Here is a 12,273-nt window from a genome sequence, read left to right as displayed (position 1 = left end):
CGTTGAAAACTGACGGTGAGGTGCGATGTTCGAGATATTCTTTTTTCTTTTAAATAAGAGTGTATTAAATGTCACTACTTTCAAATTTTATGATCGAACAATTGCCTCCAAAGCTATAGGAAAAATTATTTGAACATCTCTGTTAATTAATGTGCTGAAACTCACGTTATTAGTGGCGAAGCACATCCAAATCGCCTAAGACCTCCTCTGCAAAAGCGCCACCTTCGCGGCGCTCAGAGCTCTTTTTATAAAACATCTGTATTTTCTAAGAAAAATTGAACAGAAAAGCCCGCCCATCTCTTTCAGGTGTCAATTATTTCTCTCGATTTAAATCCTAACTTGACCGCGTACCACTCATCTTAATAATCATGAGAGACCGAAAGCTGCTGATTAAAATAAGATTTTTCTATTCTAGAGCGAGTTTCTTCATGTTTGCAGAATCAGAATCACCTGGAAGATTTGTCAATTCACCGATCTGTGCAAATTTACTAGCGACATACGGTACAGTAGGAGACGGATGTGCGAAAATTCACCACAGGAACGTCAAACGTGAGACCATAAACTATTACGCGTCTAGCAGGCTTTGAAAGGCGCCTATCCAGCCATTTGAAAGTTATCCGTGGTGCAACACCATTGCAAAAAAAAAGAAAAAAATATAGCTATGAACCAGCTGCGTACGACGGCATACACACGCCGAGGTAAAAACATACACCCATCCGCCTTGCCACTCATTTTAGGAAAAAAACATTTCCGTATTTTATTCAAGGTGGCCGTGCAGTTCCAATAAGGAAGTGTTTCAAGATATATGTGACACATTTTAAAAGTCATTACTTTCATCAATGCTTTTGCTGTTGATGCCCAATCTTGGCGTACGCAACTGGGTAAACAGCCTCTTAAAGGGCTCTACAACAACAAATGTTTACTAACCACATCGGACACGCACAGTAAGGTGTGCAATGCCATAGGAAATTTCATTTGTCTCCCGCCTTCTAAACTGGCAGTGCTATAATTCTTTTATAAGTTTGTCTCATTTTCGCAGGCTTATTCATATATTGGTGCTTTTTTTTTACCAAAACAGAAATGACGACCACCATTCTCTGACTGCTCAATCGCGCTCCTAGATTTCTGCCCTTCTTCGTTTTCTATATTGAGCGCTAAATCTCAAAGTACTGCATTTCTGCCGGCGTCATCGATTTATGACCAATCCCCCTGACTGTGTATGCCACGATTTGAAATCATCATCATCACAACTACGCAACGCGAAAAAAAAAGTATGCTCATCATCTACAAAATCTGCTAGTATTAATTGCGATCACATTCTCGGTGGCCGAGCCTAACGTAGCATTGGTAAATCTACCGCATTTATTGGAATATATAGGTTGAAAGGCCTACATTCGTGACCAACGAATTTCGACCTATATTTGTGAACATAGCTAGCAACAGTACCAAGCTAACGGAGTAGCTCCGCCGCACCCGCCATAAAGCCAGCCTGGGGTTTATTAACCAGACTGGCTTTAGGAAATGCGTCATACCCAGCGCACTTGACGACATCGAGTTAGGCCTGCAAAACACCTGACCAGGGCCACTTCCCTGGCAGTTTGGGGGAAGACGTGGCTTGTGGCAAAGACAGGCGAGGTTTCGCAGCCGAGCTTACGGCAAGTAGAGGTGCGTCACGTTGAAAGCCTTTCATTTTTATGAGAGAGATATGGGTCGACCTATATTCGCAATATCCTTGATTTTTTGACGACTCGAATGCATGAGGGTTCACCTGTATTTGGGTTCGACCTATCTTCGAGTAAAAACGGCACAAGTCTGCCCGCGGAGTTAGCAGCAAGAGAAAGGATAGAAAGAGAAATAACACCTTCCTTTCACGTGGCAGTAATGGTCCCCACAAATGTTCCTGCCCGACCACGCTTTACTAGCACAATTTCTTTCATTTTTTTGTGCGTGTGACAGACTTGTCCTGGAAAGTCTTGTATAGGACCTGTCGCAATAAAATGTTCAGCTCTCTCAGAAGCTAGCGATCGTGGAGAAGCGCAGCAGCTTTTTTTGTAAGAAAGGCGTAAAATCGGGCATTTATTTCTGTAGAGAGTGGCAGCATGTGACTTACACTATGTAAAGCTAGGGACAAGCGTGCGTGATTGCTTTCAGGGCTGCACTTGTGTGGAATACTCCACACGCAGCTTGAAGCGTGGAAACGTCCTTGGTATCCCGCAATTCCCTCCAAAAGCGCGCATTGGGTGCACTTTTGAAAAAAAGCCCAGTTGGTTTAAAATTGAGTCTCGAGTCCCCCACTACAACATGCCTCATAATGATAACGTGTTTTTGTTTTTCTTTTGTTGTGTTTTTGGCACGGAAGACCCCAAAATTTAAATTTTAGGCGAACTATGGGAAATATTGTAAGCACAGCAGGAGACAATTTCCCGTGTAAGTACATGGTGTAACCACGTAAAAAGCCGAATGATCTCCCCAACCTGCTATTGAAGTGGAACTGTACATCAAAGCGTTTGCTTTAGTTTTAGCCTACACAACGTGCCTAGGATCCCGCTATAATAATTTCTTCGCGATAATGTTCAAATTTAAGCACTGTGAGAATCTTTGTTCGCATTTACTTATATATACGCGCGATTAGGATTATACATTTATACATGAAGAGTTCCACGCTAAATTGGCAATTTTAGCGTAACCCTTAGCGTGACGTGTTCGAACATACGCGTAGAAGTTTTCAAGCGGTGTTTGGCAAATCCTGGATGCCAGCGCGCTCACAAAGTTATCTGCCGCGTCGAACGTCGAGAGCTTTCTAGTGCGTTCCGTAGTACTTGCGTATCGTATTCTCAGGGTTCATAAACAATGTTAATGCCAGAGAAAGACTTCGGCGAGTCATTCCACTTTAATATAGTGGCAATACTACGCTCCAAGCGGCTTCGGGAAAGAAGTGACGCGACGCAGTGCCTGTGTGACACTGGCGCCAGTCGGACTTGTCAGCAACGCGATATGAGCCGCTTCGTTTGACTTCGCTTGTTGCCTTCGTCGCGGAGGAAGTCGTAAAAAAACAATGTGCCGAACCAACGTCAGCTCCCGCACGCAGTCTTTCAAAGTCAGGTGTGTACGCCTTCACGTTCTTTTCTACCCGCACACTCCCCCACACGCACAAACACACACGTGCGCGCTTGAACTGGCAAATGACGACGTCGAAATACAGCCCACAGTTCTCGCCACGCTGGTGGCTTTGACGACGTCAGGTTTTTACGACTGCACTTCGTCCCTGCGGCGATAAAAATAATGCTCACAATGGCCGCGATTCCTTTATTATTCGTGCATACGCGGGGAACACGAGGCGGGACTATATGGAAGCAAGACGAACCCCTGAATAATGGGATCTGCCAAACAAAGTTGCGCAGGCTTTTGCTTCGCGCGCGTTTATGTTGTGTTTCCTGCGCGTCGCGTTTCGGGCACGGTGACAAAGCTCCTTTCCTATTCGAAGTCGCTCGGTCTATCGCTCCGACATTCCTTCCAATGTAGAGGCGCGGTTTATGATGCCAGTTGAAGCCCGAGGATGTACGATAGCTGATCGGATATTGCTTTAACGCCATACCATACAGCTTTGAGAAGCGCATAGCAAAGGTTATCCCCATTTTGTTAAGTTTGTTGTCCGTAACGCGGCTACTAAATGAGGCACACTGTGAAGCAGTGACCGAGTAGTCGTTCGTTCAGAAACGTAGAAGCTTTCACACCAGGTGGAGCTAACGAGTAAAGTGATGATAAACATATTGCTTTCTCACCTAGGCAATTTGGCGTCTGGAAGGCAAAGGGGTCTGCTTTGCATGTATTTGGTGCGAGCAGTAAATATATTAAGAATATATTAACTGATAAACGTTGCGCTTACTTACTGCGCGTCCTTGCTCTCTGAACCTTGGCTCAAGTTCGAAAGAATGCCATATATGGGGCGATCATTCTTCTTTTGAAAGTTTTATGAAATTGTTAAAAAGCTCCTTTGGCAGATACCGTACTTCTCGTCCTTGAGCTGGATTATTCGAAAAGGCGGACATTTACTAGCACGAAAATTGGAAAACGTATTCAATTTCTTAATTAAATACTTTACGGCCCGTTTTGCAATTTACAAATTGTAGCCGTTGAGCTTGCAGGACGTATCCGCTTGAAATGAAACTCCAGCATGACACCTGTTTCCAGATATTTCCTAGAGTGTGGCGCAAAACACATAGGCATTCCGGTTGCTTTTGTGCGTCTATGCATAAGAGAGCGTTATGTTGAAAAAGTAACAGGAACAACAGTGTATTTCTACGGCGTGTTTGATGGCCCATATCTCCAAACAGGCGTCATTCTGAAGATTCATTCCAAGAGGATACGCCTTGCAAACTCACCGGCTGCAATTCGTAAATTCGAATAGGAGCCCTAAATTTATTAGCTCAGAAAATAATTAGTGATCTAATGTTTCTTAGTTAGTTGAATAGGTTTTTGGAGTTCTCGCGCAAATAATGTACATCCGCCTCTCTGAATAGTCCAGCTCGAGCATTAGCATTACCTTATCTGAAATAGGATGTTTTTAAACTTTCCTAAAAACTTATAAATGATCACCCTGTATAGCACGCTCCTGTTGATAACACTTCAAGCGGCCATTTGCAACCCCTGAGAGGTGACGGCATTCCTCTCCGCAGAGCAACATTGTGGCCTCGCTAAAATGCCAAAGGACCTGTATTTCGAAGAGCGAAGAATTCAAAAGTGCTCGCGTTTCCTTTCATATACTACACATAGACACTACTTGCGTAAATTCCACTTTAACAACGCGTTTTCAAGCATTACTTCCCTCTTCCGTACGAAATAAAGCTCAATTTTGCATCGTCATCGGCACCGATGGCACTCTTCATATGTTGATTTCGCTGCAACCGAACCGTGGCGCCATCTGTCACCACATGGAACGCGTCTTTTACCGTTGCGGTGAAGGATAGCGCCGAGAATCGAGATTTTTCTTTAGCTTTACTGGCCACGAACTTGCGATTGCGCCGTGGCGGTGCTCCGAGGAGGCACATGACGTTACACCGCGTTCCTCGTCGTTGCGCTCGCCTCCGCTCCCTTCGCCAGCTGCGTCGCATTCCTGATAACATGTCGGAGGATTGAAAAGGAGAGCTCGCGTGCGCCGCAACCACAGTTAAGGCGGCAGTATGGACGGCGACAATTCTGATAAGAAGGAGGAGGCCCGGAAACGACATCGGAACGAGATGAAGGGGAAACGAATCACCCAGGAAACAGACGAGCAGCGCGCCGAACGACTGGCTAAACGCCGCAACATAGCTAGACAACCAGACTAACCTGGACTTGCAATCAAGAACCTAACCTAACCAACGCTATGCCTTAGCTTTCATTACGTATATCCTGGCATAGCCGAGCTAAGCCACTGACATTTGTTTTTCGAATGGCTTCACCCCACACGACGCTCGCGCTGGCTTTATTGGGAACGAAATGAGCAAGTGAAGCTCATGAACGTAGTCATAATCTGAACTCCCTGCAATAAGCCACGTGTGTTCGCAGTTTGAGCGAACATCGAGCAGCTCTTTCATCGTGTTTGTCATGACGTATATATATCACGTATGTCAGGCAAATCTCGATCTCACATTTATGCAACGTTCAGTATTTCTAGCTGTTCTGCAAGACAATTCTGGCGGCGCGACGAGTATAGAGGTGGACAGTCAGCCATAAAATAAGACACTGAAAGTGATCGGCCACGTTGCTCTTCGCAAAGCTTTATTTCAAGCTAAGTGAAGCTTAAAGGTAAGTCAAGGCAAAAAGTGGCCACACCTACAGTTCACCCTCTTTTACTGATCTGATTTCGCACAGCAGTGCGTCCAGTTTTGTGGCTAATAGTAACTGCTAGCGCAGTCAGATATAGAGACGTTGTCATTGCGACTCACACATACAGTAGCAGATAGATATTATGCAGCACTGGTATCATAATAGCGAATAAAGGCGAGGATAAGGGAATCAGGTGGCAGTTAAACGAGAAAACGTGTCATGCAAATATGTCTCCGTTCCAGTGACACGCGTTACAGAGTGCACAATACGAAAAGATTGACGTGCGCGCAGGGCCGAGATTTCGGGAAGGCGTGTCGTAGAAATACGCGCGGGGGATAAAGCGGCTCCATTTAGTTGCTTGTCGCCACTCGTTTTCGGTAGCGCTCCAGGACCTCCCAGACCTTGTCGATGCGCGTTCGACCCCTGGGACAGGCTCCCGTGGCCACGTAGGAGGTGACGTTGTAGACAAACCAACTGAGTCGGCCGTGCTTGGCCGGTCCCAGACTCTGATAGGCCCGCACCATCTGCGGTTCATTGCGCGCAAGGGAGCACAGCGTTGAAAATCGAGGACCCTGCGATTAACGGCGACATCAACTCGAAAGTGCGTCGAAAACGTTGTTGATTTCGTTCCACTTAAGTTGCGTTCGTTTAAGCGGTACATTAATAAAAGAAATGTCCTACTTATGAAGTGAAACCTAAAGGAATTAAGATGTTCCGCTTACTTGTAAAAAAAAAAATAGGTGAATAAAAAATGAAGAGCACGCATAGACAGCAAGTGGCAAGAAGCTTTTCGCATTCGTTCCACATAGGTTCCGCGAAGTAAGCGCAACATTCCAACTGACGTGGGTGGAAATGAAGAGTGAAGGGAAGCCAGGTCGTACTGCCGCATCATGAAATTGGAGAGCGCTTGCCCGGCGTATAGATATCGGGGAAGCTTTGTCAATGTGTAATACACTGACGTTCACGAAATGCCAGAACAACAGGGACCCAGATGAGAGCGCCAGTGTATGTGCGACGTGTTGCGAGGACGCTCTCGGTCAATCACGCAGCAATTACTTTTTTTTTGTGATATACAAGGTGTTCGTCGTATCGGCGCTGCCGCTATCAGTGCGTGATCGACGAAAGACAGGAGACTACTGTAGTCCAAAACGCCAGCAAGGGGAAAGAGCCCCCCGACTTTATTTCCAGAGCCGTTTAAGTAGAACCAACGTGACGTCAGTGACACGTGGTTCCATACATGCGTCAGGCGCAATGACTCGGAGCGCCCTGCGGGAGGGTGCTTTCAGCCGCAGAGAAATACATTCCAGCACATCCCCCCCTTTTGCAAAATGAAAGTGGTTTTCGTGCATGACATTTAGCACACCCGCACATGAACAAAAAGCAAGAACCGTCAGTGGTAATCTACCACGGACAGAACCTTATTCATCAATGCCGTATCGAACTGGTCGCTTAACCACTCTACCAGACTTGGTCACAGTCACTGAAGCAGAAGGTACTAAAGTTAAGTCATAGACCCCGATGCTAAGGGTAACGAATCTGTTAAGGTAGCGGGTGACTCCCTGTTCGTAAAAACGAATTCGGATGAATCACTTTCGTTTGGAAACTCGTAGCTGCCTTCTGCCTTCCTCTGTTCTGGCAAGTGGTTGAGCATTCGTCGGTTACGCCGCAGCGTACTCCCATCCTGGGTGCGTATTATGTAGGACCGCGGTGTAGCGGTTGTGGCTAACACCGTTGCTCTAGTCTTCATGTCCGTTACCCAAACGGAATCACCAGCTTTTAGTTTGTTCAATTCTCGGGTTCTGTGGCGCCTATTGTAGTACCGTGCTTGTAGCTTCTTGTTGGAACTGTCTTTGGCCGCAACATTGAGCAGCGGTGGATGCACTGGACCACGCAGCTGCGGCGCCATTGGAACTCTTGTCCTAAGACGCCGACCCATGAGGATTTCAGCCGGACTAGGGCCCAGAATGCCTGGGGTTGCCCTGTAGGCAAGCAGAGCCGGGTACGGGTCCATATTTAAGGATCAGGCGCTTAATTGTTTGCACCATACGTTCAATTTCCCCATTAGTCTGAGGGTACCTAGGGCTAGTAGTGACGTGACCAAAGCCATAATCATGTGCAAACTTATGAAACTCTGTACAAGAAAATTGTGGTCCATTGTCTGTCACTACGGTCTCCGGGATGCCATGGCGTGCAAAAAATGCTTTTTAGCCTTTCTATCACCGCCCTAGCTTTTGTTGAGGGAAGGAGGGCTACTTCCGGATACCGTGACAGGTAGTCGACCACGACAAGATAATGACAGTTGTTAATAAAGCACAAGTCTACCCCAACTCGTTCCCACGCGAAACTTGGCGTTGGGGTTGAAATCAATGGCTCCGAGTTCTGGTTGACAAAGCGCGCACAAGTAACACATTCTTTCACTTGCCGCGCAAGTTGTTCGCCGATGCCTGGCCACCAGACCAATTCCTTTGCCAAAGCTCTAGTTCTCGTGATTCCCTGATGTCCATCATGTAGTTTTTTTAGTACTTCCTTTCTTAGGCACTGAGGTACCACCAGTCTGGTCCCTTTTAGCAGCATGCCATTGCATTCGGCAACTAGTGCTCTTTCCTGCCAGTACGGAACTAAGTAGCAAGGAAGCTTTGGTTTTTTTGGCCAGCCTTGGCGACACAACTTAAGCAAGGCTTGACAAACGACGTCAGTCTTTTGCACATCGCGTATTCTGTTAACAAAATTGTCACCCCGACAAAATTGTCACGACCGTCAAAGGGAAACCAGCTGCCAAAAGGCGTCCAACTTGGTTCGTAAAACTAGACCACATTTGGTGTGCGCACGATTTCCGCAAAGCCGATTCCAAGCAAAGACTACCAACTGCTCGCGGTCGTCAATGCTATAGTAGAGTCTTCTGCAAAAAGTAAAGCTTGGAGCACGAAGGGCGAGCGCAGAAGTCGAACGACAGAAGGTAAGACCAGAGGTTATTCCCTATGTACACAAGGTGTCGCACAACCTTAAAAAGGTTGCTAACCGTCATGGTATTCCTCTGGTTTTCTCTGCGCCCAACAAGCTTTCGAAGCTGTGTTCTCGAGTTTGCTGTAAGAGCAGGCGGGGCTGCCGCACGAGGCATGGGAAGCCCTTTGTTGAGTGCTCCAGAGGAGTTGTTTATGCAATACCCTTGCACCCTTGTGGGCAGCTCTACATTGGTCAAACTGAGCGTTGTGTGAATGACCGTTTAAGGGAACATGCGCAAAAACTAAAGAAATAAAAGAGGATAAGGGCGCACATTTGGTGGCTCATGTTACCGCGTGTGGTTGCGACGCTCGATTTTCTGCGACAACTATTCTTGGCAGGAGCGGCAACGCGTCTTCCAGGCTCGCTCTTGAGGCCTTCTTTATCAAGACGAATAGAGATAGATGTGTGAGTGAGCCTTCCATCACTTTACTGGATGCCGAATATAACTTCATGCGCGACCGCCTTTGATGTGCATGTACCGGCTTCACTTCTGCTTGGTAGGCGCATGCGTGACAAGAGGATATATATATTTATGCACCATCCTTCCTTCCATTAAACAGTTGTGAGTAGCGCTTGTCCTTGTCTGTCTTCCTTGTGTCCGTGGTTTTATTTGCGCTAAGCTACCTCTTCAAATATGGACGACCAACTAGCCCAACTGTCAGCTCTTCTAAGGTAACGTTAGACTGGGCCAGCTTAGCTAAGACGTTCGATGGTCTAGAGTCATGTTGCGCTTTGCTGTCGCCAAAAATGAGAATATCGTCCATCAGGTTAACGACTCCAGGAAGGCCTGCAAGGATTTCATACATTCTTCTTTGAAAATACTCTGGAGCTGATGTAATCCCGAATGGCAACCTAGTGAAACAGTACCGCCCAAACGGTGTAATGAACGTGGTCAGCACTTCTGAGGCCTTGCGGAGTCTCACCTGATGGAAGCCGGAATTCGAGTCTAATTTGGAAAACCATTTTGCACTGGCAAGAGAGCCTAGTGCTTGGTCGACAGTAGGCAATGTGTATCTTTCTCTTAAGACAAACTTGTAAGGATCTGCGTAGACCTTACGCAATTGAACATCTCCCGAGTGCTTTTGTACAGGTACTATGCCGGCACACCACTCTGTTGGCTCTTCGACTTTACGAATCACGCCCATTTGTTCCATCTTCTCGAGTTCTCGTTTTACAGGCTCCTGAAGCGGTATAGGAATTCTGCGCGGTGCGCTTATTGCAAATGGAACAGCATTTGGTTTAAGCCTTATTGTATACTCCCCCGGCATAGTGCCCAAGTCGTTGAAAACCTGAGGGCACAAAACTTCGTAGTTGGGTTCCTTGTGAGCCACAGAGTCAACGAACTTGACTCCCAACGCTTCGAGAGCCGGCAAACCCAGCAGTACATGGCGCAAAGGACTGACCACATAACACGTTTGGCGCGAAGTTTGTCCCCTCCAAAATATATCCGCCTGAAACTTGCCCAGAAGATTTAAGCGGTCACCGCTAGCGCCAGTCAAGACCTCGTCGGCCTTTTCCAAGCTCGTGGGAAGTCCCGGAAATGATGCTGGAATTACGGACACTTCTGCGCCCGAGTCGACCTTTGCAAAAACAGGCACGGAGTTAAGTAATACCTGAACGTAACGCGCTTTGGCGCGAGGCGCCTCGACCGCGCCCAAGAAAAACCTCCCCATCGTCCTTCTGTACAGATGACACTTGTACCTTTCGCTGGTAGCCTCGAGAAGTCCCTTTGAGGCACGCCTTGCCGAAGTGTCCCTTTAAGCCGCAGTTGAAGCACCTCTGGCCTCTCGCTGGGCACGCTGTCCTTGGGTGCGAGTTGCCCCCGCAGAAGATGCACGGTCCCTCGGAACGAGCTGATGTCGGCCGGGTTTCCTTGCTGCGTTGCGGTTTCCTGCGGTAGCCCACTGCGTCGACATTGACGTCCTCACATGGCTTGTATGGTGCGTATTCATGGACCTCGTTGCAGTTTCGAAGTTCTTGCTGCTGCTGAACGGTCTCTTTTAGGCGGGCCCTCGCCAGAGCTGTTGCGAGAGACAGCTTGGGATCCATTTGGAGCGACTCGGAAAGTTGCTCATCCCGCAGGCCCACGACGAACCGGTCCCTGATGTGGCGCTGCTTGAATTCTCCGAAGTCGCATTTGTCCGCCAAGACGTGTAGAGCAGTCATAAACTGGTCAATTGACTCCCCAGTCATCTGGTGCCGCTTGTGAAAGCAAGCGCTCTCGTAGACAACGTTGCTCTCCTTGATGAAGTAATCGTCGAACTTCTTTTTGCCCAGCTCAAATTCCTTCGAATCTTCTGCAGAAAGATTGAAGGTGGCGAAGATGTCCCTTGCTTGTCGACCCATGGTATTAAGCAGAGTGCGTACTTGTGCCTCTTCGGGGCGCTCATTCGGGCCCGACGCACAGCGATAGTCGTCGAAGTGCAGTATCCACGCCGGCCACTCTGGGCTAGTGTCGAAGTCCAGCGGTGGCGGCTGCTGAAGAACCGGCGGCGATGCAGTGGCCATTGCAGCCTCCCTTTCTGACGACGTCTCGCCGCTCTTTTCCATCCCTTTTAAAAGTGGGTGGATCGCATAACTTCTGACACCATGTCGTATCGGCGCCGCCGCTATCAGTGCGTGATCGACGAAAGACAGGAGACGACTGCAGTCCAAAACGCCAGCAAGGGGAAAGAGCCCCCGTCTTTATTTCCACAGCCGTTTAAGTAGAACCAGCGTGACGTCAGTGACACGTGGTTCCATACATGCGTCAGGCGTAATGACTCGGCGCGCCCGGCGGGAGCGTGCTTTCAGCCGCAGATAAATACATTCCAGCACAGTGTTCCGGCTAAAAGCAACGTTCTGAGAACGACGGAGGGCGTTAGCGGGCTGAAACGAACTCAGTGGTATTGAGGATCGTGCAACGTAGCTTACGGTATGTTTTATCCTTTTGGAAAGTCAATTCATTCATGTAAACTAATTGCCTAACTTTTTGAATATTGGCTTCAGCATGAGCCTGCCAATGTGAAAGTCGCAGATTACATTTATTTGTTGTAGAAGTGCGCAAGGCCTGAAATTTACGAATACGAATTTCATCAATTTTGTTCTTTGATTAAAGACCGCTCCGGTAGTTCTGCGTCTGATCTGTAAAATTTTCGCATATTTGCTTCTGCGCTTACATAGAGCATATACATATACACGGTATTTTTTTTAGACCCTACAGATTTTATTAAAGAAACGTAATGACAGAAACGAACGTGGCGTTCTTGCAGGCCAGTTCCAAGGCAAGGTGGCATACTTTGCCCCTAAGAACGTGACCCTCAGAAGACTAATTGCCGAAAATGTATTACCTTTTTTTTTTTATTAGTGCCTTGGGGACAGTGTTTAGATGGTAGATTTGGAGGCGGTCGCACTTTAATGCACGCCCACTTTTTTTAAAGAATCTTTAAAAGTCGCACTTAATTGGATCTATGCATTTTCGAA

The 12,273-nt window shown here is 47.4% G+C and overlaps 1 protein-coding gene across 1 annotated transcript in view; it reads right to left on the bottom strand.

Moving 5' to 3' along the window:
* Positions 1–5,914: 5,914 nt before the first annotated feature.
* LOC142560630 (uncharacterized) overlaps positions 5,915–12,273 on the bottom strand; it is a 42,868-nt gene continuing 36,509 nt past the window's right edge. The window contains exon 9 of the mRNA XM_075672855.1: positions 5,915–6,332. Coding sequence (XP_075528970.1) covers positions 6,159–6,332 — 174 coding nt within the window. The 3' untranslated portion in view covers positions 5,915–6,158. The remainder of the gene's footprint in view (positions 6,333–12,273) is intronic.

The sequence above is a fragment of the Dermacentor variabilis genome, chromosome 10, assembly GCF_050947875.1.
Source record: "Dermacentor variabilis isolate Ectoservices chromosome 10, ASM5094787v1, whole genome shotgun sequence".
NCBI lineage: Eukaryota > Metazoa > Arthropoda > Arachnida > Ixodida > Ixodidae > Dermacentor > Dermacentor variabilis.
This window is presented reverse-complemented; position numbering and strand designations above follow the sequence as displayed.